This window comes from Hemiscyllium ocellatum, chromosome 24, assembly GCF_020745735.1.
Source record: "Hemiscyllium ocellatum isolate sHemOce1 chromosome 24, sHemOce1.pat.X.cur, whole genome shotgun sequence".
Classification (NCBI taxonomy): domain Eukaryota; kingdom Metazoa; phylum Chordata; class Chondrichthyes; order Orectolobiformes; family Hemiscylliidae; genus Hemiscyllium; species Hemiscyllium ocellatum.
This window is the reverse complement of record NC_083424.1, coordinates 56,444,878-56,470,531: the sequence shown is the minus strand read 5'-3', so window position 1 is coordinate 56,470,531 and position 25,654 is coordinate 56,444,878. Positions and strand designations below refer to the sequence as shown.

Sequence of the window (25,654 nt, the reverse complement as noted above, 5' to 3'; positions counted from 1 at the left end):
GCCTGCAGATGCAACCTTGTCTCTTACTGCAACTGATTAATCACCATTCATAGATGCAATACATTCCAAGAAAAAGTGTGATCATGAAAAGGAGAGAGCAGCTTTTCCTTTAAGGAACAGGGTCAGATTGTTTTAGAATTATTGCAAGCCTTAACAGCATGTAATCCAGAAGGAACGCAGACCACTCCCAGAAGTGTGGCTTGATCTCTCAACTCTCCCTCTGACAGCTGCCATTAAGTTGGACACCAATCATATCCAGGCTGCTTTGATGGAATTATGCTTTGGCGACTATCTGTTCAATAGATCAAAGGTTCGGACCTACCAGCTAGGCAAGGGCATGTTGGTTGCTGCCATCTGCTGTACCTGCTTATAAAAGGTTATCTGTATTGATATTAGTATTCATGTACAAGATGGGATTTAGGGCTAGTTTAAGGAATATTTTAATGCATAGTAAAGCAGGTTTCCCTGTAGAACAAATGCACAAAGTCAGTCCATTCATATCAATGTCCACAAGAGTGCATGTGCGTGAGATTATTAAGTGCAGATATAAATTTTGTGACCATAGAGCTTTTGTGCACTGGAGTCTCTCATTGACTCAGAGTACTACAGCAGAACCTTCCGACAGCGGTTCTTCTGCACGGCCTGCAATCGCCTCTGTCTCTCTGTGGCTCGGTTTCCCACTGTATTCTTCAGTGCAGGAAGCATGACTCTATCTGCTGTCGGTAGCACAGTTTCAGGCCTATGGAGTGAGAGCACAAGTCTAAGAATGCAGCTAGGCAAAAAAGGGCACGGCAACACCTACCTCAGGACTGATCGCAGGATCTGGGATCTTCTAATGCACTCAATTGTGTCTCTGTTGCCTCATGTCCCATTTCTAAGTACAGTGCACCAGGTAGAATATATCAAACTGTCAGCACAGAAACAACTTGTATAAAGATATGGCTTGAGGACTTTTAACTGTGTCTTTCTGAGTTAAGCATAAGCAACAAGGATGACTTGATTGTGACGGCCTGAAAGAGTCCTTGGTAGGCAAGTATAATTAGTACTTATACATGGCACGTAAAGGATTGTATTTTATTTTCAAATTAACTTGATTTAATAACGTTTAATAAATAAAGTTTGTTTAATAAATAAAGACTCGGCAGAACATCCTGGTCCTATGGAAAGCACATTCTTAAGGGGGTACTCTAGCATAATTCTCATGCACAAGAAATGTCATCAGCTGGAAGTGCTCAAGTTCTTGGTTTTGGAGAAGAAGCAGTAACTGGCATTACTGCAGTGCATCTGTCAGACTGAGCACTACACTGAATATGTGCGGACGGAGAGTGAATGGCTGACTGCCAGACAATCAAGGAGCAACATCTCATTCTTTAAGGAGTATTCAGGTCCAAATATCAGTGAGAATGCTGGAATCTCTGGGGAGGGCTGCCACAACCATGTACATAGGTGGCTCAGTTAAATGGAAGAAAAGGGCAGGTTGGGAAAGCAATAGTGATAAGGGATTCTACTGTTAGGGAATAGATGTTACTGTGGATATGAATCCAGGCTGGTACGTTATCTCCTTGTCACCAAGATCAAGGATGTCAGTGAGCAACTACAGAGCATTCTCAGGGATGAACAACCAGCAGTTGCGGGTCATGACTGTACCAATGACATATGTAGAAAAAGTGATGAGGTGTTACACGCAAAGTTTAGGGAGCTAGGAAAGAAACTAGCAAGCAGGGCCTCTGATTGTAATTTCCAGATTACTGGCTGTCATCTTCAAGCAGAGGACTGTGTGGCGAGAGAGATTGTGCAAGAGGGAGGTCATTAAATTCCTGGGACATTGAGACCAGCACTGAGACAGATGGGACCAGGTTGCATGTGAGCAAAGTCAGGACTAATGTGTTTTCCTTATGCCATTAGGGAGAGTTAAAGTACCCTAGCAGGGATTTGGGAACATTAGAGAGAAACAAAATGTAAACTAGGAACAAGAAGCTCAGCGCAAGCTGGAAGAACACCCCATCTTCTGCTCAGGAACTCTGCAGTCTTCTGGACTTAATATGGAGTTCAACAACTTTAGGGCTTGCGCACCTCTCCCCATGTTTTACCCCACTCCCTACGGTAGGGAGACTAGTGGAGAAAAACCTGAAGGAACGAATTAATAGCTATTTGGGTTAATTAGAGATAGTCAGCATAGCTTTGGATGTAGGTTTGCTTGCTTTGTCAGAGGGAGGTCTTGCCTAACAAATTTGTTAGAATTTTTCAAAAATGTGATCACGTGTTGATGAGGAAAATTCACTTGATGTAGTTTATATGAATCTTAGCAAAGCTTTTGACAAGATTCCATATAGAACACTGATTGAGAAGGTTAAAGCACATAGAATTCAGGGAAATATGGCAAGCTGGATCAGAAACTGGTTTAGTAATTGGCACAAAGGGTAGTGGTAGAAGACTGTTCGAGCGACTGGATACCAGTGTTCAGAGGTATACCACAAGGGTCAGAACTGAGACACTTATTTTTTGTTATATACATAAATGAAAATGTAGGGGGAATGTTAAGCAAATTTGGAGATGACATTAAGACTGGTTGTGAAGAAGATGTTTGTAGGTTATAGGAGGACGTAGATGGGTTTGTCAGGTGGACAGATCAGTGTCAGATGGTATTTAACCCTAATAAGTGCAAGGTGATACACTTGGAAAAAGAAACAAGATGAGGGAGTATTTAATGAATAGCAGGACACTGAGTGGCTTAGAGGAACAGAGGGATCTTGGGGTAATTATTCACACATCCCTGAAGTTAGCAGAGCACGTGAATAGGATAGTTATGGCAGCATATGGGACACCTGCTTTTATCAGTCGTGGCACAGAGCGTAAGAGCAAGGAGATAATGTTGGAGCTGTATAAAGTGTTCATTAGGTCACAGCTGGAGTACTGTGTGCAGTTCTGGTCATCCCACTACAAGAAGGTTCTGATAGCACTCGGGGAGTATAGCACAGAGGAGGTTCACCAGGATGTTGTCTTGGATGGAGAAATTGAGCTAAGGATAGGTTTGGATGTTTTTTAGAGTAGAAAAGATTGAGGGGGTATAAGATTATGAAAGGTATGGACAGGGTGAATAGAGAGCTGCTGTTCCTCTTGATTTTAAGGGTCAATCACAAGAGGGCACAGGTAAGTGGCAGGGGATTCAGAGGGGATATGGGAAAATACTTTTTCACTCAGCAGGTGATGGGAATCTGGAAGGTAGGTGAAGCCGGAAACCTTACAAACTTTAAAAAATATTTGGATAAGCACTTGAGATATCAGAAAATTCAGGGATATGTCACAAGCATAGGAAGTTAGGATTTGCACATCTATGACAATGTGGACTTGCTGGGCTGAAGGGCCTTTTCTGCACCATATGAATATATGAATCTATTACCAGCTGCTCATTCCCCTAGACTGACCATTAAGCTTTGTCAATTTTCTCTCTCTTTGGGCTCTATCTATTGTTTACTCTCCCCCTTCGTCCTACTCTATCTTTTGAATAAAAACTATTCTTTTCCTACCTGCCATCAGTTCTGAAGGAGGGTCACTGGACCCAAAATGTTAATTCTGATTTTTGTCTAAAGATGCTGCCAGACTTGCTAAGATTCTTCAGCAATTTCTGTTTTTGTTTCAGATTTCCAGCATCTGCAGTTCTTTTGGTATTTTTAACAAGAAAAGGTTCACAAGGTTGATTTCAGGATTGGAGGCAATTTCTTACGAGGAGAGGTTGAGCACGTTGGGCTTGTACTCATTTCAGTTTAGAAGAATGAGAGGAGATCTCATTGAAACATAAGAATTTTATGAGTTTTGACAGTGCAGATGTGGATAGGTTGTTCCCCTTGTGGGTGAATCTAGGACCAGAGGGTATAAACTAATTGCCAATTTAAGAGAGGTTTGAGGAGGGATTTTTTTCTCTCAGAGAATGGTGAATCTGTGGAATTCCTTATCTTACAGTGTCTGGGTCCTAAAGTGTATTTAGGATTGATTCAGGCGGATTTTTATGTGGTAAGGGAATCAAGTGTTCTGGGATAAGACAGGAAAAGTGGAGTGGAGGACCATCTGTTTGAATAAAAGCAAAATATTGCAAATGCTGGAAGTCTGAGACAAACACAGAGAATGATGGAGAAACTCAGCAGGTGTGGCAGACTCTGGAGAGAGAAACAGAGTTAATGTTTCAAGTCCATTATGGCTCTTCTTCAGACTTCTTCTTCTGTAGAAGAGTCATACTGGACTTGAAATGGCAACTCTGTTTTTCTTGTGGTTTTATGGTCTTCAAAATTTATTTACCTTCTGCCTTAAAAATAATTGAAGGATTCTGCTAATCCTAATTTCTGCTTCACTTTTTCAGGAAGAAAATTCCAATTCATGCTGAAAATTATCCCAAACTACTCCCACCTGCCTGCTCCTGGCCCATATGCCTCCAAACCCTTCCTATTCATGTACTTATCCAAATGTTTTCTAAACATTGTAATTGGACTCCAGATCCACCAGGGCCTCAGGAAGTTCATTCCACATGTAAACCACCCTCAGTGTAAAGCATTTGCACCATTTGACCTCCTCTCATCTTAAAAATGTACTCCCTAATTTTGAAATCCCCCATCCAAAGGAAAAGACAACCAGCATTAACTCTATCAATACTTCTCATTATTTTGTTAACTTCTGTAAGGTTACCTCTCAACCTCTTACGCTACAGTGAAAAATGTCCCAGCCTATTCAGCCTTTCTTTATATCTCAAACTTTTCATACCCAGCAACATCCTGGTAAATCTCCTCTGAACCCACTCCAGCTTAATAATATCCTTCCTTTAACTAGGTGACCAGAAGTGTTGAGGGGTCTGTTTCTGTGATGTATGACTCTATGATTCATGACCATCGTAGAAAATATTTCACCTCATCTCTTTTAAATGCTCAGCATTGGATTTTTAAACCGTTCTAGATTAGAGTCATAGAGATGTACAGCATGGAAACAGACCCTTCGGTCCAACTTGTCCATGCTGACCAAATATCCTAACCTAATCTAGTCCCAATTGCCAGTACTTGGTTCATATCTTTCTAAACCTTTCCTATTCATATACCTATCCGGATGCCTTCTAAATGCTGTAAATTGTACCACTTTCTCTGGCAGCTCATTCCATTCATGCACAACCCTCTGTGTGAAAAAGTTGCCCCTTAGGTCCCTTTTATATCTTTCCCCTCTCACCCTAAACCTAGGCCCTCCAGTTTTGGACTCGCACAACCCAGGAAAGACCTTGTTTATTTATCTTATCCATGCCCTGCATGATTTTATAAACCTCTATAAGATCATCCCTCAGCCTCCGATGCTCCAGGGAAAATAGCCCCAGCCTATTCAACCTCTCCCTATAGCTCAAATCCTCCAACCCTGGCAACATTCTTGTAAATCTTTTCTGAACTCCTTCAAGTTTCACAACATTCTTCTGATAGGAAGGAGACTAGAATTGTATGCAATATTCCAAAAGTGGCTTAACCAATGTCCTGTACAGCAGCAACATGATCTCTCAACTCCTATACTCAATGTTCTGGTTAATAAAGGAAAGCATACCCACTGCCTTTTTCACTACCCTATCTACCTGCAAGTCCACTTTCAAGGAACTATGAACCTGCACTCCAAGAGCTCTTTGATCAGTAACACACTCCAGGACCTTACCATTAAGTGTATAAGTCCTGCTCTGATTTGTTTTTCCAAAATGCAGCATCTTTGCATTTATCTAAATTAACTTCCATCTGCCACTGCTCAACCGATTGGTCCATCTTTTCAAGATCCCGTTGTACTCTGAGGTAATCTTCTTCACTATCCAGTCAATTTTGGTGTCATCTGTAAACTTACAAACCGTATCTCCTATGTTCACATCCAAATCATTTATATAAATGACGAAAAGTACGGGACTCAGCACTGATCCTTGTGGCATACTACTGATCACAGCCTCCGGTCTGAATAGCAATCCTCCACACCACCCTCTGTTTTCTATCTTTGAGCCCATTCTGTATCCAAATGGCTAGTTCTCCCTGTATTCCATGAGATCTAACCTTGCCAACCAGTCTCCCATGGGGAACCTTGAATGCCTTACTGAAGTCCATATAGATCATGTCTACTGCTCTGCCCTCATTATCCTTTTTGTTACTTCTTCAAAAAACTCAATTTTGTGAGACATGATTTCCCATGCACAAAGCCATGTTGACTATCCCTAATCAGTCCTTGCCTTTCCAAATACATGTAAATCCTGTCCCTCAGGATTCCCTGTAACAACCTGGCCACCATTGATGTCAGACTCACCGGTCAGTTCCTTGGCTTTTCCTTACTTCCTTCTTAAATAGCGGCACCACATTAGCCAACCTCCAGTCTTCCGGCACCTCACCTGTGACTATCGATGATATAAATATCTCAGCAAGAGGCCCAGCAAACACTTCTCTAGCTTCCCACAGAGTTCTCAGATACACCTGATCAGGTCCTGGGGATTTATCCACTTTTATACATTCAAGACATCAAGCACTTCCTCCTCTGTAATATGGACATTTTTCAAGATGTCACCACCTAATTCTCCACATTCTATATCTTTCATGTCCTTCTCCACAGTAAACACAGATGCAAATACTTGTTTCGTATCTCCCCCATTTCCTGCAGCTCCACACAAAGGCTGCCTTGCTGATCTTTGAGGGGCTCTATCTCTGATGAAGGGCTCTGGCCCGAAATGTCGAATTTCCTGTTCCTTGGATGCTGCCTAACCTGCTGTGCTTTAACCAGCAACACATTTTCAGCTCTATCTCTCCCTAGTTACCCTTTTGTCGTTAATGTATTTGTAAAGTCCCTGTGAATTCTCCTTAACCCCATTTGCCAAAGCTATCTCATGTCCCCTTTTTGGTCTCCTGAATTCTCTCTTAAGTATACTCCTACTGCCTTTATACTCTTCTAAGGATTCATTCAACCTCTCCTGTCTATACCTGAAGTATGCTTCTTTCTTTTTCTTAACCAAAACCTCAATTTCTCTAGTCATCCAGCTTTACCTACACCTTCCAGCTGGATTCTCCATAAGAAGGAATATCCTCTGTCATAACCCCTCAAATTTTGCTATCAAATTACCTCTTACTCTTGAAAACTCCAGCAGACACAAGCTTAGCCTGTACTACCTTTCAAGTGGCATAGTGGTTAGCACTACTGCCTCACAGTGCTAGGGACCTGGGTTCGATTCCAGCCTCAGGCAACTGTCTGTGCAGAGTTTGCACATTCTCCCTGTGTCAGCGTGAGTTTCCTGTGGTTGCTCTGGTTTCCTCTCATTGGGAATAAGATGTGCAGGTTAGGTGAATTGGCCATGCTAAATTGTCCATAGTGTATAGGTTAGGTGCATTAGTCAGTGGAAATGTAAAGTAATGGGGGAGGGAAATGGGTCTGTGGGTCTCTGTGTGAGATACTCTTCAGAGGGTCGATGTGGACTTGTTGGGCCTAATGGCCTGTTCCTACACTGTAGGAATTCTATGATAAGGCAATCACACCTCCAGGTACTGAGTCTATAGCTACCAATGAGTAGGAAAGATTTAAAGACACACGTTTGCAAGATAAGAGGTATCTTAAACCACATAGTAGTTATTTATTATGGGGGATTTGAATCATCCTAATGTAGTCTGGAACAATAAGAGAATAAAGTACAGAAGATTTATATTTAAGAATTTTATATATCCATATATTTCCAGTCCATTGAGAAAGGAGGCAGTGTGATATCTGGTTCTGGGGAATGAGGTGGCACAAATGGATCAAGTGTCTGTGAGGAACATTTAGGAGCAAGTGACTGTAGCATTGGTTATGTTAGCTCCTGAAAAAGACAAAGAGTAATCCAAAATAAACTTGAGTGGAGAGCTAATTTCAAGAGGGAAGTGGAGCTGGCTCCAGGAGATTAGAATCAAATATTTGGGAGGCTGTGGATTGCCTCTTAAAAGGATATAGTTCAGGTATATTCGCATGTGGGGAATAGTGGGAAAGCCCGAATTCCCTGGATGACCAAACAGGTGGAAAGTAATATGAAAGGATACATATGACAGGTGTCAAGTGGATGATACAACAAGGAACAAAGCTAAATATATAACATATGAAACATTCAGGAGGACATTGGATAAAATAATGTGCAAGGAGATTGGCACCAGGTAATGATGCTCATTTAATGAGCTGGTGAAGACAATATGGACCAAATGGTGTCCTCTTGCACCATTCTGTGAATTCCTCGGGGGAGTGGAAAAAGAAGTAAGAGCTGCAAAGACAGAGTATGAGAACAAATTGGCAGCTAACATGAAAGGGTATCTGAAAGTTGTTTATAGCTTTTTCTAAGAGAAAGTGAGGAATGCAGATGCTGGAGATCAAAGTCAAGAATGTGGTGCTAGAAAAGCACAGCAGGTCAGGCAGGATCTAAAGGAGCAGTAAAATCGACGTTTTGGGCATAAGCTCCGCATCAAAATCTTATGCATGAAATGTTGGTTCTCCTGCTCCTCGGATGCTGCCTGACCTGTTGTGCTTTTCCAACACCACAATCTTGACTATAGCTTTTTCTATACAGTCTGTGTCTATATAATCTAAGAGAAAGTGAGGATATAAATTTATAGCTATATAAATTGTGAAAGAAGAATTAAAGGAAGAGTAGGGCCAATTAGGGACCAAAAAGGGGATTTACACATAGACACAAGAAGCATGGTTAAATAACTAAATGTGCACTTAGAACATAGAACATAGAACAATGCAGCGCAGAACAGGCCCTTCATCCCTTGATGTTGCGCCGACCTATGAACTAATCTAAGCCCATCCCCCAACACTATACCATCATCATCCATGTGCTTATCCAAGGATTGATTAAATCTCTCTAATGTGGCTGAGTTAACTACATAGGCAGGGCATTCCATGCCCTTACCACTCTTTGAGTAAAGAACCTACCTCTGACATCTGTCTTAAATCTATCACCCTAGATTAGAATGGTGCTGGAAAAGCACAGCAGTTCAGGCAGCATCCGAAGAACAGGAAAATCGACGTTCCGGGCCAAAGCCCTTCATCAGGAATACATCTCTATTCCTGATGAAGGGCTTTTGCCCAAAACGTTGATTTTCCTGCTCCTCGGATGTTGCCTGAACTGCTGTGTTTTTCCAGCATCACTCTAATCCAGAATCTGGTTTCCAGCATCTGCAGTCATTGTTTTTATCTAGTTAAATCTATCGCCCCTCAATTTGTAGTTATGCCCACTTGCACAAACTTTCACTGTCTACCCTATCTAATCCTCTGATCATCTTGTATGTCTCTATCAAATCTCCTCCAAGCCTTCTTCTTTCCAATGAGAACAGACCCAATTTTCTCAGCCTTTCCTCATAAGACCTGCCCTTCAGACCAGACAAATCCTGGTAAATCACCTCTGCACCTTTTCCAATGCTTCCACATCCTTCCCGAAATATGGCGACCAAAACTATACACAATATTCCAAGTACGGCCAAGCATGACATAGTTGCAGCATGACATTACGGCTTCGGAACTTAATCCCTATACCAATGAAACCTAACACAGTATGCCCTCTTAACAGCACTATCAACCTGGTGGCAACTTTCAGGGATCAATGTACATGGACCCCAAGATCCCTCTGCACATCCACACTACCAAGAATTTTTCCACTGATCTAGTATTCTGCTTTCCTGTTATCTTTGCAAATTGAATCACCTCACATTTAGCTACATTTTCCACCTCTCAGCCCAATTCTGCAGTTTATCTACATGCCCCTGCAACCTGCAACATTCTTCCACACTGTCCACTACTCCACTGACTATAGTGTCCACCTATGCCTGCATCTAAGTCATTTATAAAAATGATTAACAGCAGTGGACCCAAAACAGATCCTTGTGGCACACCACTAGTAACCGGACTCCAGGCTGAATATTTTCCATCAACCACCACTTCTTTCAGAAAGCCAGTTTCTAATCCAAACTGCTAAATCACCCTCAATCCCATGCCTCTGAATTTTCTCCAACAGCTTACCATATGGAACTTTATCAAATGCTTTAGTGAAGTCCATATATACCACGTCAACTGCCCTACCCTCATCCACATGCTTGGTCACCTTCTCGAAAAACTCAATGACCTTTGTGAGACATGACCTGTCCTTGATGAAACAACGTTGACTATTTGCAATCAAATCATATCTCTTATAAGCCTTTCAAAAACTCTTATAACAGATGTAAGGTTCACTGGGCTGTAATTACCTGGGTCATCTCTACTGCCCTTCTTAAACAAGGGCACAACATTTGCAATCCTCTAGTCCTCTGATACTAAACCTGTAGACAATGACGAACCAAAGATCAAAGCCAAAGGCTCCTTCCGAGCTTCCCAGAGAATTCCATTCTGGCCTGGGGGACTTGTCTACTTTCACTCCTTCTAGAATTGATAACATCTCTTCCTTACTAACCTCAATCCATTGTAGTCTAATATTTCATATCTCATTCTTCTCAGATGCAATTTCTGTGGTAAACCACGGTTCCCTTACCTTATCACTTCTTCCCTGCCTGACAGGGACATACCTATCAAGGACACACAATATCTGTTTGATAACATCTACCTTCTTCCTTGGTAAAGTCAGATGCAGAACTTTGCTCAAAGGTGCAGCTGAGAACTGGATGGGCTAAAATACAATAACACAGTATTAGAGAGGTTGTTGTACTTAAATCTCCAGGACTAGATTATTCCCAGGATATTAAAGGAAGTAAGAGTGGAAACTGGAGCGGCCTTGCTCCTTTATTTGGATAATTAAGGATTACCTCAGGAAAGCCAGTGTGAATTAAGGAAAAATCATATTCAACTTATTTGTTTGAGTTCTTTACAGGAACAGAGAGGGTTGATAAGGATAATGTGATTGATGTGGTGCACATTGACTTTCAAAGGAATGTGATACAATGCCACAAAACAGGCTTGTCAGCAAAGTTGAAGCCCATTGTGCAGAAGAGACAGCATTATAATGAAGACAAAGTTAGCTGAGTGTCAGGAAGCAGAGTGTATTGAAAAGTTATAATTTTGGATTGAGGAAAATGCATTGTGGTGTTCCCCAGGAGTCAGTATTGGGGCCACGTGTCTTCTCAATCCATATTAGTGACCTAGACTTGAGTGTACAGAACTCAAATTAAAAATTTCCAGATGAGTCAAAACTTGGATTGTAAACAGTGTAGATTTCCAGAGGGCAGAGACAGATTGGTAAAATGGGCAGACATGTGGCAGAAGAAATTAAAGGCAGCAAAGTGTGAAATAATACAGTTTGTTTGGAAGAACGTGGCAAGACAACTGGGAAAAAAATAATTCTAAAGTGAGTGCAGGAGCAGACAGACCAGAATTTTTATGGAAGTGATAAAGTGATTAATAAAGTGTATGGGATATTGGTCTTCACTGGTCAGTGAAAAACAGCCACAACATCTGACCCACCCCCACAGCATTAACTACAAGACTGGGTTCAATTGTGCACACCTCTGCCCCCACGTTGAATATCCCATCAACTACTCTGCCTGGACCTATGTAAGATGTTTGGATGAGATAAGAAAATGTTTCAGTTCCTATGAATATTGCATTATTCTTTAGGGGAGACGCGGAGTTATTTATCAGGTTCTATTGCCCTATCTGTCTTGTCTATCCTATTTATGTAAGTGTTTGGATTTAAAGAGGGTACAGTTTAATTTTTCATTGCTGATTAATAATCCAATTTGCTACATGTTTGAGGATAGGTTTGTTATAATAATAAGTTTCTGTTTTACTTGTTCAATGCTGAAAACTGACAGGAGTTCCTTCTTTCTTAGGTACTGGTTACAGCCAGATGCTAAACAGCCTAGAATTACACTACCCATGTGCACACTTGTGATGATCCATGAAATAGCGGAGCTATTGATTCCTAGTGTGGTATTCCCAACCGGGGATGCGACAACAGAGTCAGGCTGTAGGATACCTAGCCTCACATAACTGAAAACATTTTAGCTTGCTCCTTGAAGTGACTCTTCATTCCCTTGGCTGTTTTAAATTTGCCATGTCTGAATTACCAATGACTAAGGTCAGTGAAACATATAAAGTGGGAAAAAGTCCTGACACTTCTTGATCTCAAGTTCTTTCACTGTTGACTTGTGCACAGAAAAAGGCTTCAGGTTGACACCAAAATGCTCAGTAAACTTACAGTTTTTTTGGTGGTTCTTTCAAAGGCACTTTGGGAAGCTGCACAACATCCCGGTCCCTGAGAGGAAAACAAACACAAAGTTACTCACTCTGAACTATTTCATATATCTTATTATTTTACCAATACACCACTCCCTGAGCAGCTCTCGTTGAGGATAAATAATTGTATCATTCTTCCCCTTTTGCACAAAATATCACAAGGACTAAGCTGTTACACTTGTGCAGCCTCCTACCAAATTGATGTGGATGCCTGGCAGGAAGAGATCACAGGCTGCATGGAGTCAAAATGAAATCTGGAGACTTTTACATTGGCTAAAGTTGAAATGCAATCAACAACTGGCAGTGATTTGATTCACCATGGTAATTGTCACTGTGTGAAGAATACGAATCAGGAGAAGTAGGCTATTCAGCCTTTCAAGGCTGCTGTGTTATTCAATAAGATTATTGCTGATCAGTTTGTGTTCTGAATTCTACATTCTTGTCTACTCTCAATAGCCTAACAAAAAAAAACTGTCCACCTCCAACTTAAAAATATTCAATGACCCTGTCTCCACTGCCTTCTGAGACAGAGAACTCTGAAGTTACAGAACCCTCAAAGAAATATCTCTAGTCTAAAATTAGGTGTACCCTAATTTAAAAGTATCTCCTAACTCTGGACTCACCTATAAGAATAAATATCTCTTCCATGTCCACCATAACAAGACCATGAGATCTTATAAACCTCAGTCAAATCACCCCTCGCTCTGCTGAGCTCTAGTGAAAAAATAAGTCCAGCCTGTCCAACCTTTCTTCGGAAGACAACCTGCAATATGCAATGTGCTCATTTATAGAACGGGATATTTAAGAGTTAGAAAATTATATGTGGTGAGCAACAGTGATAGTACATAAATTAACTCTAATTTGCTCAAGTTGATCCCAAGCGAGTCTTCATCTATTCATACTTTAGTTATTAAACAGTATTGTATTTCCCACAAGATTGAAATAAACATTCCAATAACTCACTGACTCAAATCAGCTAGGTAAGCCTTAGCAAGGAGGTAGGCATCCGGAGTCCATTTGTTGGAGTATAGCAGATCTTTCAAACTCGTCTTCAAACGTAGGAGCTAAAACAACACAATTGAATGTGAATGATGATACAAACAGTAGGATGATCGCTACAGGGTCAGAGACAGAGGCCAGTGCATATTTACTTATTTCCTACCTCTGGAAGCAATCAGTGCTCTGTCTTCTCATATAGGTAGAGTAGCTTTAGATTTGGATCATTGTAACAGAAATTAGCGATAATACTGTAACACAGATAGAATCAAAGTCCCAAATGTCTCAATAATAAAAAAAGCCTTAGTGAATGGTTCCAGTCTCAATTCTCGAACAATGAGTTAACTGTATGGATAGCTATTTTGAGGATAGCATAGTTGTAATTTTTATTATTTATCTTTGTAATTTATCTGTTGAAGTTAAATGATCTGTCAGTTAACAGCTGAAGCTCAGAGATCTATTACTAAAAATGAGCAGATTACATGATACAATCTGATATACTCCAGTTAGCTGCAGTTATCAAAGGTACAAAGTGCACTTCCTCAAGTCATAATGACACAAAGCCCTCTAACAGGATTGCACAGTGATGCTGAGCTCAACGAGAATAACAATGCTAAAAGCTCAGTAAACAAGAAATTCTTACCTCCTGAGACTGTAAGCTGTTGGTATTATGCAAGTGTTGGACGATGATTGCACATTCCTGCAATGTTGGAGCTCGAGGTGATCCAGAAGGATCTATCTGGATCAAAAGGGGAGTGAGTGATGTAACAAGTATCTGTGTCTCATCTAATTCTGGTTGAAGAGTCAGCACAGGTAAGACTAAACTGGATTGCTGTGAGGCTTCAGATCCATTGTTCCTACAATAGAAGAATCACCATTGGTCTGAAACATATCTTGGACAAATGTTGCGTTTTCGGATTTTATCTATCGACCTAAGGGAAATTGAACCTTCAGGAGCTGATTGTGAGGATTATTGATTCATCAAGGGGCACTTGCCACTGGATCTGGTTCAAATCCTACCCAGACAGACAGACAGTTTATTTTGGAACACTCGGGGAAGTGCCTTTTCCGAGTCTTTACATCGCTCGTCGATGTTTGTGTACTCTCTAGCAATACCACAGACCAAGGACCAGGTGATACTGGTGGTATATGAGGCTGGTTATTTTCGTCATTATTAGCAGGGACCTACTGATGTTGGTGATGTTGTAGGATTTTGTGGACCGGCATCCCCCCGTTTTTTATCTTTTTATTTTTATATTTTTTTTTGGTAGGGTTCGGCCGGTCCTTGTCTTGGTGAAGGATCTTATCGCACCGTTTACGGTTATTTGCTCACTTGTCACTGAAGAGTTGTAAGAGTTCAAGTGTCAGTGACAGAGTGAGCCTTGATGTCTTTTGGGTGAACGTACCATATCTCTCGATGCCGAGGAATTTCATGAGGCGGTTATTCATATCCAGCCACTTGCCTCGTGCACCCATCATGGAGCCAAAGTATTTGGGGTCCACGCCTCCTGTCAATTCCGTGACCTCGGCATTCAGGTGTTTATATTTCTCTTGTTTTTCCCGCCATGCTGTTTCCAGTGCTTTGCTATCATTCTCATACCGCACTGTGACATCTACAACCGCGATCTTCTGCTCTTTTCTAAATATGAGATCGGGCTTCCCTAGGGAACCGTCTTTGGCAAACAGCCTGGGCTCCACGTACGATGTCTAGCCGTACTTACTGACGTGTTTCTGCAACTGGTCAGCGATCGTGTTATGGCGTTTTATTCAAGCATTTTTCACAAATAGGCAGCATCCTGAGATGTGTGATATGGTCTCGTTTGCCATCTCATACCTTCAGCATAGTTTGTTTCGGTTTGGCCTTCCTCTAGATAGTGTGGCTCTTGTCGGGTATAGATTACACCGCAGGAGCACGCTGTTTATGAATCTAGAGGATTTTTGTTGTACTCCGACTTTTGTTCAAGAATTAGAGATCTTGTCATTTCTAAAGTACTGGATGCCTGCCCCTTGACACTCCAGCTTTTGCCAATTTTCAAATTCCCACTCCCTCCAGCCAGCATACCTATGGGGTGGTTTTGGTCGCCTCACGTTTGCCTCCTGGAGTACAGGCATGATGTCTTGAATGGCAGTCATCGGGTTGGTTTCCCCTTCACCGCTATTGCGTCTACTGGGTTGGAAATTTTCAATTTCCTTCAGGACCTTGAGCTCGCGCAGTCCTGCAACTATTTCTGTGTTGCTCTCTCCTTTATATTGAAAGGAGGCCCGAATGACCACTGGACATGTCGAGTGCCTCACGTTTGTGAACAATTGTGGATGGGATTTGCACTTTCAGTTTTGGGATGCCTAAACCGCCGTTCCTGTTGCTAGCGTATAGCACTCCGTTAGCGATATGAGGTGGTAGGTGTAGGAATTCTTTGGTGGTGTTACGGATTATTTGGTCCAGTTTTATTAGAGTTGCCTGCAATGCTTCTGTCAGGATCAGGTGGAAGTACAATCTGGAAATGACATGTATCTTTAGGATCTCCAGCCATTGTTGTGGTCGAAGAGGTGCTGCTTGTATTCCTCTAACCCAGGACCTAAGCTTCTCCTCCCACTCCCCTTCTGCCACAACTGCCCATGGATCGATACGGGCACCCAGGTATTTCTCTGTGTTGCCTGGGGGTATGTAGGCTATGGACTTGTCCCGCAGCTTCCAGTTTGCGAAGTGATTGTACAAGAAGGTTTTCCTTTTAAAAATGAAGTGGTATCCCTTCGTCTTTGCTGTGTTAATACTGAGGCCTGTATGGTCACAGTACAGCTGGAGCAGCTTCAGATTCCTAGCCATGCCGGTGTGTGAGTCGCTTAGAAGGGCAATGTCATCCACGAAGGCTAAGGTCGAGCAGTTGACTCTCCTGCCACGCAGGGGCATGGAGACCCCCGGGTTGGCCCTTTCCAGAGAGCATACTAATGGATCCAAAGCAACGTTAAATAATATTGGTGAGAGTGGGTCGCCCTGCTTTACGCCCCTCTCAATGGCTATTGGGGTGGTTAAGTTTCCATTCCCTTCCACCACTGTTGTGTTGCCAGTCTTTGATGAGACTTAAGGAGAAAGTGAGGACTGCAGATGCTGGAGATCAGAGCTGAAAATGTGTTGCTGGAAAAGCGCAGCAGGTCAGGCAGCATCCAAGGAACAGGAGATTCGACGTTTCGGGCATAAGCCCTTCTTCAGGAAATGGTTTCCTGAAGAAGGGCTTATGCCCGAAACGTCGAATCTCCTGTTCCTTGGATACTGCCTGACCTGCTGAGCTTTTCCAGCAACACATTTTCAGCTTTGATGAGACTTTGGGTAGTTTCACTCTTTTCAAGGATTTGATCAATAGCTTGTGCCCAACCGAGTTGAACGCTTTTGCTAGATCGACAAATACAACTGCGAGGTCCTTACGATTGTGCTTTGCTCCCTTAATGATGTTTTCAAGGACGACAATGTTTTCATTGCATCTGGGAATGGCTACTAGGAACCCCTTCTGCCTGGGGTTTATTTTGACTGTTTCACTTAGGCGTTTTGCCATTATTTTCGTGAACAGCCGGAGCAGCATTGGATCAATAGCTATTGGTCGCCAGTTGTCAATGCTTTTCAAACAGTCCTTATCCTCGCACTTTGCAATCAGGACCGTTCGACTCTTTTTTTAGTGAATCGGGTATCGTGCTTGACTTTAGCCACAGGGAGAAGAGGCGGAGTAGACGAGTTTCCTCTTGCTCATGGATTGTTCTTATGTCCTGCAGTTTCAGGTCCAGTGGTACTGTTCTCGTCTATCCCCTTGATAGCTGTTTCAACTTCCTCTACCTCAATGGGTTTCATCAAGCACCCGTCATCAACTTTGCCAGTGTATGGGGCATACTTATTTATGTTTGATTTTTTATTTGGTGCTGACAGTTTCTCACAGAAACAGGTCTCCAACTTCTCTTTTGAGAGAGGACAAGCGGATGAGGTCGGCGCCCCCATGATCTCGCGAGCTAGTAGGTGCCGGTTAGTTTTGTAAAGCTGCTGTGTTGCTCTAAACAGCACTTAACGTGCTGCCCACCATTTTTTGGCTCCGGTATTGCTACCAGTCCTTTTGTCTTTCTTGGCCCAATCTTTTTGAGGCCTCTTGTGTTTGTCCTGTCTTTTCCTACTATTCATTAGTAGGTCGGTAATACTCTCCGCTAGTCCGATTCCGAGGGCAAGCGTGTCCGGGTCATTCCTCGCGCTCAAGAGCTCCTCAGCTTTTGTAAGCTGGTCATCTACGTCCCTATGTTTACGGATCGATGTCGGTGTTCTTCGGCTGGCCCTTTGGCGTTGGGCTTGATCTGCGGAATTTTCCTGGACACTCTCTGCCTCGGAATCGTGCGAGTTTATACCTGTCGTTGATTCGCTGATGGTCGTGACCTCCGTCGGGGTGTTTGCCAGGAGCCTGCGCTTGTCTGATATTTGCTTTGGTGTTTTGGTTTTGAGGATGCTAGCAATGGATTTGTTTATAAATTTGCATTCTGCAAATCTCACCTCCAATTCCCTCAGGAATGCCACCTCCTCCTGTGACCATACGCGGTCACTTCTCCCAGGTTTTCACTTGACTTTGGGTGCCGGTTTGAGATTTTTCTTGTTTCGTAGAACCAGGTGTCTGTGCCTCTCATGTTGACCAAGGCTTGACTTCGTTGAAAATCGTTGGTCACATGCGCTGCATGCAAACTCCCCAGTTGGAGGTTGTTTTGTTCCTTTGCATTTTGGAAAATGGCAGGCGATTGAATGGTATCCTCCTGCTTTATTGCAGCGTGAACATTTTGTTCGGATGTTCTTTATTCCGTTTTAGTCGCATGGGTCTTAAACAGGCTCAGCGTGGGGAAGAGGGTGTCCCAGTCCTTGCAGAACAGCCCATCGATGGGATAGTGGATGACTACCTCTGAGACAGATGTTCTATCGCACACTGGCTCGATAACAACTCCTTCCATGAAGGCAGTTGCATCAGCTGTTTCCTCGCCAGTCTCATTTATAGTCTTTTTTAGGTCTGAGCCCTGCATTATGTCTCGATAACTTTTGTTGTAGAAGATTTGGGTGGCTATGCTTGTCTCAACCGCAGGGTGGGCCGCCCTTACGGTGCCTTCTTCAATGTTATCTATGTCATCCGTTACAGGGTGAGCCAGCTCTCTGGGAGGGGTGACCAGTCTCAGCTCCATGTAAGGTAGGAGGTAACATCTCAAGGTCGTTGTCTCGGTCTGGACCGAGATGGACCTTGTTGTGGGTTTTAAACATGTACAACCTAATGGCTTATCCCAGCTCGCAGTTGCGGATGACTGGGGGGAGGTTGTTTTTCCGGGACGCTTCCCAGCCGGACTGCTCCATTGAAAATGGAAGACTCATACTGGTTTTTTGAGAGCAGGTCAGTCTAGACCACGGCCGTCTCGTACTTTTTCTTGGTCACCCAGCAGTCAGGACTGCTGGGCTTACTGGCGGGGCCAGCAGGGAGGCACGACATAAACTATGCGCCAAAAATACGTGAAAATGTCATAGTCGGCAACTACGCCTTCCTAACGGGGTTATGTCAGAGTTACTCCCGCCTTAAGAGAGTCATAGTTACTTCCGTGACTTCAAGATACTCTCAATCCTGTTCTTAGTGACTACACAGTGTTTAATGATTGGCAATGACTGGTCTAAGTTGTGGGAATTGATGCAGTCATGTTCTCAGTAAAACTTCCTCTAATCTACCCCAACAATGTAGTGTAGTCTCAACCCCAGAAGGCTCTCTCCTACACCAATGAGGATTTTGTACTGAGGAAATAATTCCCCATACCACAGTATTTGGATAAGATTATAAGTAAGATCATGTTTTGTTCTCCAGGCCAATGTCTACCAGGAACCTGGCCAGCCCATTTTATGCAGGATCCTTAGAGCTAGCAGGTGAAGGACATTTTCAGACTGGCCTTTAGAACAATGGACACTTACTTTCATGAAAAAGGGTCTTTCATGTAAGCGGAGTAGATTTTTTTTCCTCTCAGAGTCTTAGGAATTATCTTCCCTGGACACTGATAGTGAGGTTATCAGAATTTTTTAAGGAAGAGGTTTTACTAACAAAGGAATAAAAGGTTATAGTGGCAAGCAGCAATGCGGATTTGAGGCCACATTCAGATCGGCTGTGATCTTATTGAATAGCAGATCAGCTTCAAGGAGCTGAATTCATATGTTCATCCCAGCAATCAGAATTAGATTTTAATTCAGACTCCTGAAATGGTAAGTTAATGCCTAGGCCTCTATGGCCTGAAAACTGTGCTTAACTTGGTTGTCATTTCAACAAACCACTAGTCAAATCCCAATAATTATATTATGATTAGGATCCATGATGTTTGAAAATGTCCAATTCTCAGTGTGGTGTGATGCATGAAGACTGGGAAGCTTAATCTTGATAAAGTACAACCTCCCCCCACCCCAATCCTAACAAATATAACCAACTGCAGGGGTTCATTGTGGGCTATGATGGGCTGGCCAGCTTGCAGGATGGAAGAGCCTCTTGCACTTCTCATATCGCACTGTACCTCCTGTTAGCTGCCTCTGTGGAGAGTTTTCGCCGAGCAGAGTTGTGCTTCTGTGGCTCTTTCAGTGCTATCCTTTGCTCCTTGACACGATCTTCTTGCTGTACAGCTCGGCGCTGATTACCTTTCTGAGAATGCTTTCTACCTGCAAGAAGAATACAATGAAATTGCTGACAAGATTGTCAGAGGCTTCAGAGAATTTAGATTAAATTCCCTACAATGTGGAAACAGGCCCTTCGGCCCAACATTTATTGCATGATTCTTTAAACTGGAGAACTATTCTTCTAAGCAGAGCAGGTAGAAGTAATCTTTACAAATAAATTAGCCAAAACATTCAATTTAACATGATAGACCATGATAGCAAATTAACATTGAGCAGCCATTAAAGAATCACCTACAGAAGTGGGGTGACTGCTAGGCTTATTAGTTCAAGTTGTGTTCCCATTTAAAGGTTTTTCTTGTATTGCAGTAAGGATGCTTCTACAGTACAGTCTGGGACAGAGAATTAGTTAAATGCTTTGTAACTGCATTCACAAAGGAAGAATTTTGGGAAAACATTGCCTTTAACAATAATGCATTATATATATAATTTAAAATTGACCAGGCGATTAAAATGCTAACAAGGCTGCTTTTAAAAGTTTCCTCAAATATTACAAACGGCATGTGAACAAGCAACTTATTTGAAACAAAAATAGGAATTGCTGGAAAAACTCAGCAGGTCTGGCAGTATCTTTGGATGGAAAGCAGAATTAATATTTAAGGTCCAGTGACTCTTCTTCAGAACTGTTTTGATTTGTTTCTGATTTCCATATTCTGCAGTTACAGACTCATAATCATAGAATCATACAACATGGAAGCACACCCTTCAGTCCAACTAGTCCATGCTAACCATGTTCCCAAACCAAACTAGTCCCACCTGCCTGGATTTAGCCCAAATCCTTCCAAACCTTTCCTTTTCATTTACTTATCCAAATGTCTTTTAAATGTTATAACTGTACCTGTATCTACCACTTCCTCCGGCAGTTCATTCCACACACAAGTCACTCTCTGCATAAAAAAGTTATCCCTCATGTCTTTTTAAATCTTCCTCCACTCACTTTAAAAATATGCCCCCTATTTTTGAACTCCTTCTGCACTATTCACTTTAACTATGCCTCTCAAGATTTTATAAACCTCTATAAGGTCACCCCTCAACCTCCTATGCTCCAGTGAAAAAGTCCCAGTCTATCCATGTGTTTTTTGTTTCGCGAAGCAACTTGTTAACTTGATCCAGCAATCGACAAACACCTCACATCCATTTGACTGGGAGGTTCTGGGCAGTCAATGGGGTGTCTGATATAGCCCTGTTGCATGACAGAACAAGTCAAAAGGTCAGAAGTCAGTTTTTGTGAAGCAGGTAGCATTGAAGCCAACCCAGCAGAGGCTGAGGGGAAGATTCAAAGCAGAAAAGTATTTAAAGGTTATAATGTTTAAATCAAGTAGGATAAATCATTGATGTTGGCGATTGTAGCATAGTGATTGTTTTGTAATATTACACAGAGAAGCTAACGAAATTCAGTGAATTTGAACATCTGTAACTGTCAAATTGCACACTGACTTGCTGAAAAGATTGGAACGACTTGATACAGTAAATAAATGATTAGTCAGAACTTTAGAGGGTAAACAATTACACAATTAGATTCACAATCACGAAAGTGGAAAATAGGCAGACCAAGTACATCCCAAAATGTAAAACATGGAAATAGTACAGCTAGCTAAATCTGTAACACTTATATTTACTAAAAGAGTGCACAGCAAGTCTTCAAGCAACCATAAAATTGATTAAACTAAAACTTCATACATAACATACTTTAATAAACATGAAGCAAAAGCAATACAATGTGAAGCTTTGGAAAACTTTGACAAATACTCTTTGCATTGATATAACTACTTGTTTTCTTGGTATTGCTCATACTCAGCAAAAGTAAAACAGCATGTAGCAATGCTAAATAACAGATGTACTATGTGAATACCCATGAATGTTGCTCGTGGTCAGTTTTAACATACTATGGAGATATTTTCAGATTTGAATGGGTTATGTAAGCTTGTTTTTCATGCTTCGCTTATATTATTTGCGGTTATTTATTGTATTTATGTAGCACCTTTCATGACCTCAGGACATCTCAAAGCAATTTACAGCCATTGCGGTATTTTCAAAGTGTCTGGCTCTTTTATACAATTACTTCCTTCAGTTTAATTATAGTTATTTTTATTCGACCTGTTTGGACATCCTAGGATGATGACGTCAGCTTGTATGGGGGGCATAACTTCAAATTGAGAGATGTAGATTTAAGACAGATGTCAGAGGCAAATTCTTTACTCAGAGAGTGGTAAGGGTGTGAAATGCCCTACCTGCCAATGTAGTCAACTCAGCCACATTAGGGAGATTTAAACAATCCTTAGAAGAGGATGGGATAGTGTAGGGGAACAAACTGAGAATAGTTCACAGGTTGGCGCAACATCGAGGGCCGAAGGGCCTGTTCTGTGCTGTATTGTTCTATGTCCTAAATTATGACACACCTCCCAGGTGGAAATTGAACTCAGGCCTTCTTTCCAGATGTGGGGAGACACCACCACTGCACCATAAGTGCCTTTTGGTTTAACAATATAATAACCATGTTATAACAGATTTCTGAATCATCTTGCCTGATCAATTACAATTGTTCAACTTTCTCACGTGATCAATGAATGCATCCATGACATGGATTCTCAGATCAACATCTAAAAGCAAAATTGGATTTGGGGGGGATGATGATTGTTATAACTCAGTAATGAAGGAAAATGTCTGAATTGGTCCAGGAAAATTGGACTTGATGAAGAAAGATTCTATTCTCAGAGTTCTAGGTGCAAAAACTGAAGTTAGATTACAAAGGGAAGTGAACCTGAGGATTTTCATTCAAACCTTCCACCACAGGACACAAATCCACAAAATATGATCTTTTCCATAGAACTGCTTAATATTCTGCTGTCAGACAGATAATAAGAGTTATAATGGACCCTCCTGTGGACATTACATTCAAACACTGGACAGATTAAAGAGCTATAATAATATGTAACTGAAAGAATCAATCCCACACTCACAACAACGTAGCAGAAGAAGAGTACAAAAGAACTCAAGAGGCAGGACCAGGACCATTTGGCCCATCCAGCTGGCTTCACCATTCAATATAATCATGGCTAATCTTGAGCTTCAACCCCACTCTCCTGCCATTTCATGACAATGCAGCTCCTGACTACAGCCATTGAGTATGTCATAAAAATGCAGCTTTTACAACATATTGAAATTGGACAATCAACCAAAAATGAATAAGGGTTAATAGCATGTAAAAGGAGATGAAGGAGGTTTTGCATATTTACCTGTAGAATGGTCTCTGGAACTCATTTGGGTAGTATCTGAGATTGGACCAGTTGGACTAACGCACATTGAACTCCCCACTGAAAAATAAAATAAAATGGGCAGTTGCTCAGTTCATTGTATGCACGCTGGATCTTTATTGAGAAAAGCTATAATAATCTCACTTCTCTATTATTTCCTCAGTGCTGTAGATTTCTTCTACAAAAAATATTTATCCACATTTTTAGGAAAAGGTGCACGAGACTCTGCCTCAGAGCAATGTGCAATTCTTGTTTTCTCTAAAAATATGAGATTGCCCACCTTTTTTTTATTCACAAATGGGTATGAGTGACAATGGCTGTCCCAGCATTTTTACTCATTGCTAGTTACCCTTGAGAAGGTGAGTTGCTTTCTTTAACTATTTGGTGTAGGCATATCCACAATATGTTCGGGACTAAATTCCAGGATTTTAACCCAGTGACATTGAAGGAACGATAAAATATTTCCAAGTCAGGATAATGAGTAGCTTGGAGGGGAACTTGCAAGTGATGGTGTCTCCATGTATCTACTGTCCTGGTTATTTTAACAGTAGTGCTCATGGGTTTGGAAAGTGCTGTCTGAGGAGCTTTGGTGAATTTCTACTATGCACTTCAGAGATGGTACACCCCATTGGTACTGAACATCAGCAGTGGAGGGAATGAGTGTTTATAAACCGATCCACATATCCTTGCTCATTCCACTAGACCACACTTCACTATATTCCTCTTCACATCATCAATTCTTGGTTAAATTTTATACTTTTGTGATTAATTAACTGTGAGAGTTCATTTGTCAGACACATGCCCAAATTATATTAATACTGTTAAAACAAGATGATCCAGCACCAAGCCCTGGAACATATCACTTCCAGTACTGACTACCAAGGACCGGGTTCTGGATATACCAATTCCAGCAGCAATTACTGAAGTATACCACTTCCAGCTCAGACTCCTTAGGGAATACCACTCCAGCTATGACCTTTGGGGTATTCCATCTCTTGGTTTGACCTGCAGGGTATACCATTTCCAGCAACAACTTCCAACATTAGCACCTGGAGTATACCAACTTTAGGGCCAACCTCTGGGATATACAACTTCCAAAACTGACCCGAGGTATAATACCTCCAGCACTGACACCTGTTTCATCAAATATGGTCTGAAGGAATGTCTGAGACCTAATGGAGTTAGGGAACAAATTATGGATATATTAACGAAGGGTTGGTTGCATAATTATGGGGAGCTAGTAATGAGTGGGGTGAGTGTGTGGCTAACTGAAATAAAGCTCTCACATAAATAAGTGGACTTAGACTTAGACTTAGACTTACAGTGTGGAAACAGGCCCTTCGGCCCAACAAGTCCACACCGACCCGCCGAAGCGAAACCCACCCATACCCCTACATTACCCCTTACCTAACACTACGGGCAATTTAGCATGGCCAATTCACCTGACCCGCACATCTTTGGACTGTGGGAGGAAACCGGAGCACCCGGAGGAAACCCACGCAGACACGGGGAGAACGTGCAAACTCCACACAGTCAGTCGCCTGAGTCGGGAATTGAACCCGGGTCTTCAGGCGCTGTGAGGCAGCAGTGCTAACCACTGTGCCACCGTGCCGCCCAGAACTTGGGATCTGTTTGAATAATTATCTTTTGGCATATAATCCTGAGGTATACCATCTTCAGCAATGATGCTGTGTGTGGGTATACTAATTCCCTTGGGAATACCACCTTGAGGACCACACTGGCACCTAGGGTTTACTGCTTTCTCTAGTCCAAGTAAATTAATTATCGCTCTTCTATTCTGACCAATCAACTTGCTAATCAGCATGTCTTTCTTTCTCAGCTCTGGCTTCTGCCAGTTTGGACTTGGCTGACACACTATTTGCTCTCCAACTATTGCTCTACTGTGCTCACTCTCTACTGTTTTACCAGGTAGTCCAACACCCTATTTGCTTAGTTGAAGGTTGCTGAGACTCTGTTAGGTTTTAAACCAGCTGTATACTTAAACTGCTGGAGATGACAAAATTAATTTAACAATAAATAAAAGTTAATGAACATTTTACCTTGAGGGGTCAACCTCTGATTCATTATCATTTTGAAATGGAGATCTGAAAATAAGAAGCAACTCATTAGGTATAGAAATAAACAATTTGAGAAGAAGATGACATGCAGTGCATCACCAAGGAGTGAAGCTTTTCTAGAAAGTTGTTATGCCTTTTACAATACCCCATTAATCCATATTACATGATTGTCACTAGAATTTCATTAAATGAAAACAAGTGGGAGACTTGACAGGGAATGTTGTTTTCTCTTGTGGAGGAGTCTAGGACCTGAAGCATAATCTCAGAATAAGGGGGTTGCATATTTAAGACAAGGACAAGGAGAAATTTCTTCTCTCAGAGGGTAATAAATCTATGGAATTCTTTACAGCAGAGGACTGACAAGGCTGGATTGTTAGGTATATTCAAGGCTGAGATAGATATTT

General features: G+C 41.8%; 1 protein-coding gene across 1 annotated transcript in view; it reads right to left on the bottom strand.

Moving 5' to 3' along the window:
- Positions 1 to 494: 494 nt before the first annotated feature.
- The window catches only part of LOC132827421 (coiled-coil domain-containing protein 74B-like), a 49,226-nt gene continuing 24,066 nt past the window's right edge, over positions 495 to 25,654 (bottom strand). The window contains exons 2-8 of the mRNA XM_060844097.1: positions 25,233 to 25,277; positions 23,155 to 23,232; positions 19,762 to 19,903; positions 13,862 to 14,075; positions 13,186 to 13,286; positions 12,185 to 12,241; positions 495 to 739 (exon numbers count right to left, since the gene is read on the bottom strand). Of these exons, the coding sequence (XP_060700080.1) occupies positions 604 to 739; positions 12,185 to 12,241; positions 13,186 to 13,286; positions 13,862 to 14,075; positions 19,762 to 19,903; positions 23,155 to 23,232; positions 25,233 to 25,277 (773 nt within the window). The 3' untranslated portion in view covers positions 495 to 603. The remainder of the gene's footprint in view (positions 740 to 12,184; positions 12,242 to 13,185; positions 13,287 to 13,861; positions 14,076 to 19,761; positions 19,904 to 23,154; positions 23,233 to 25,232; positions 25,278 to 25,654) is intronic.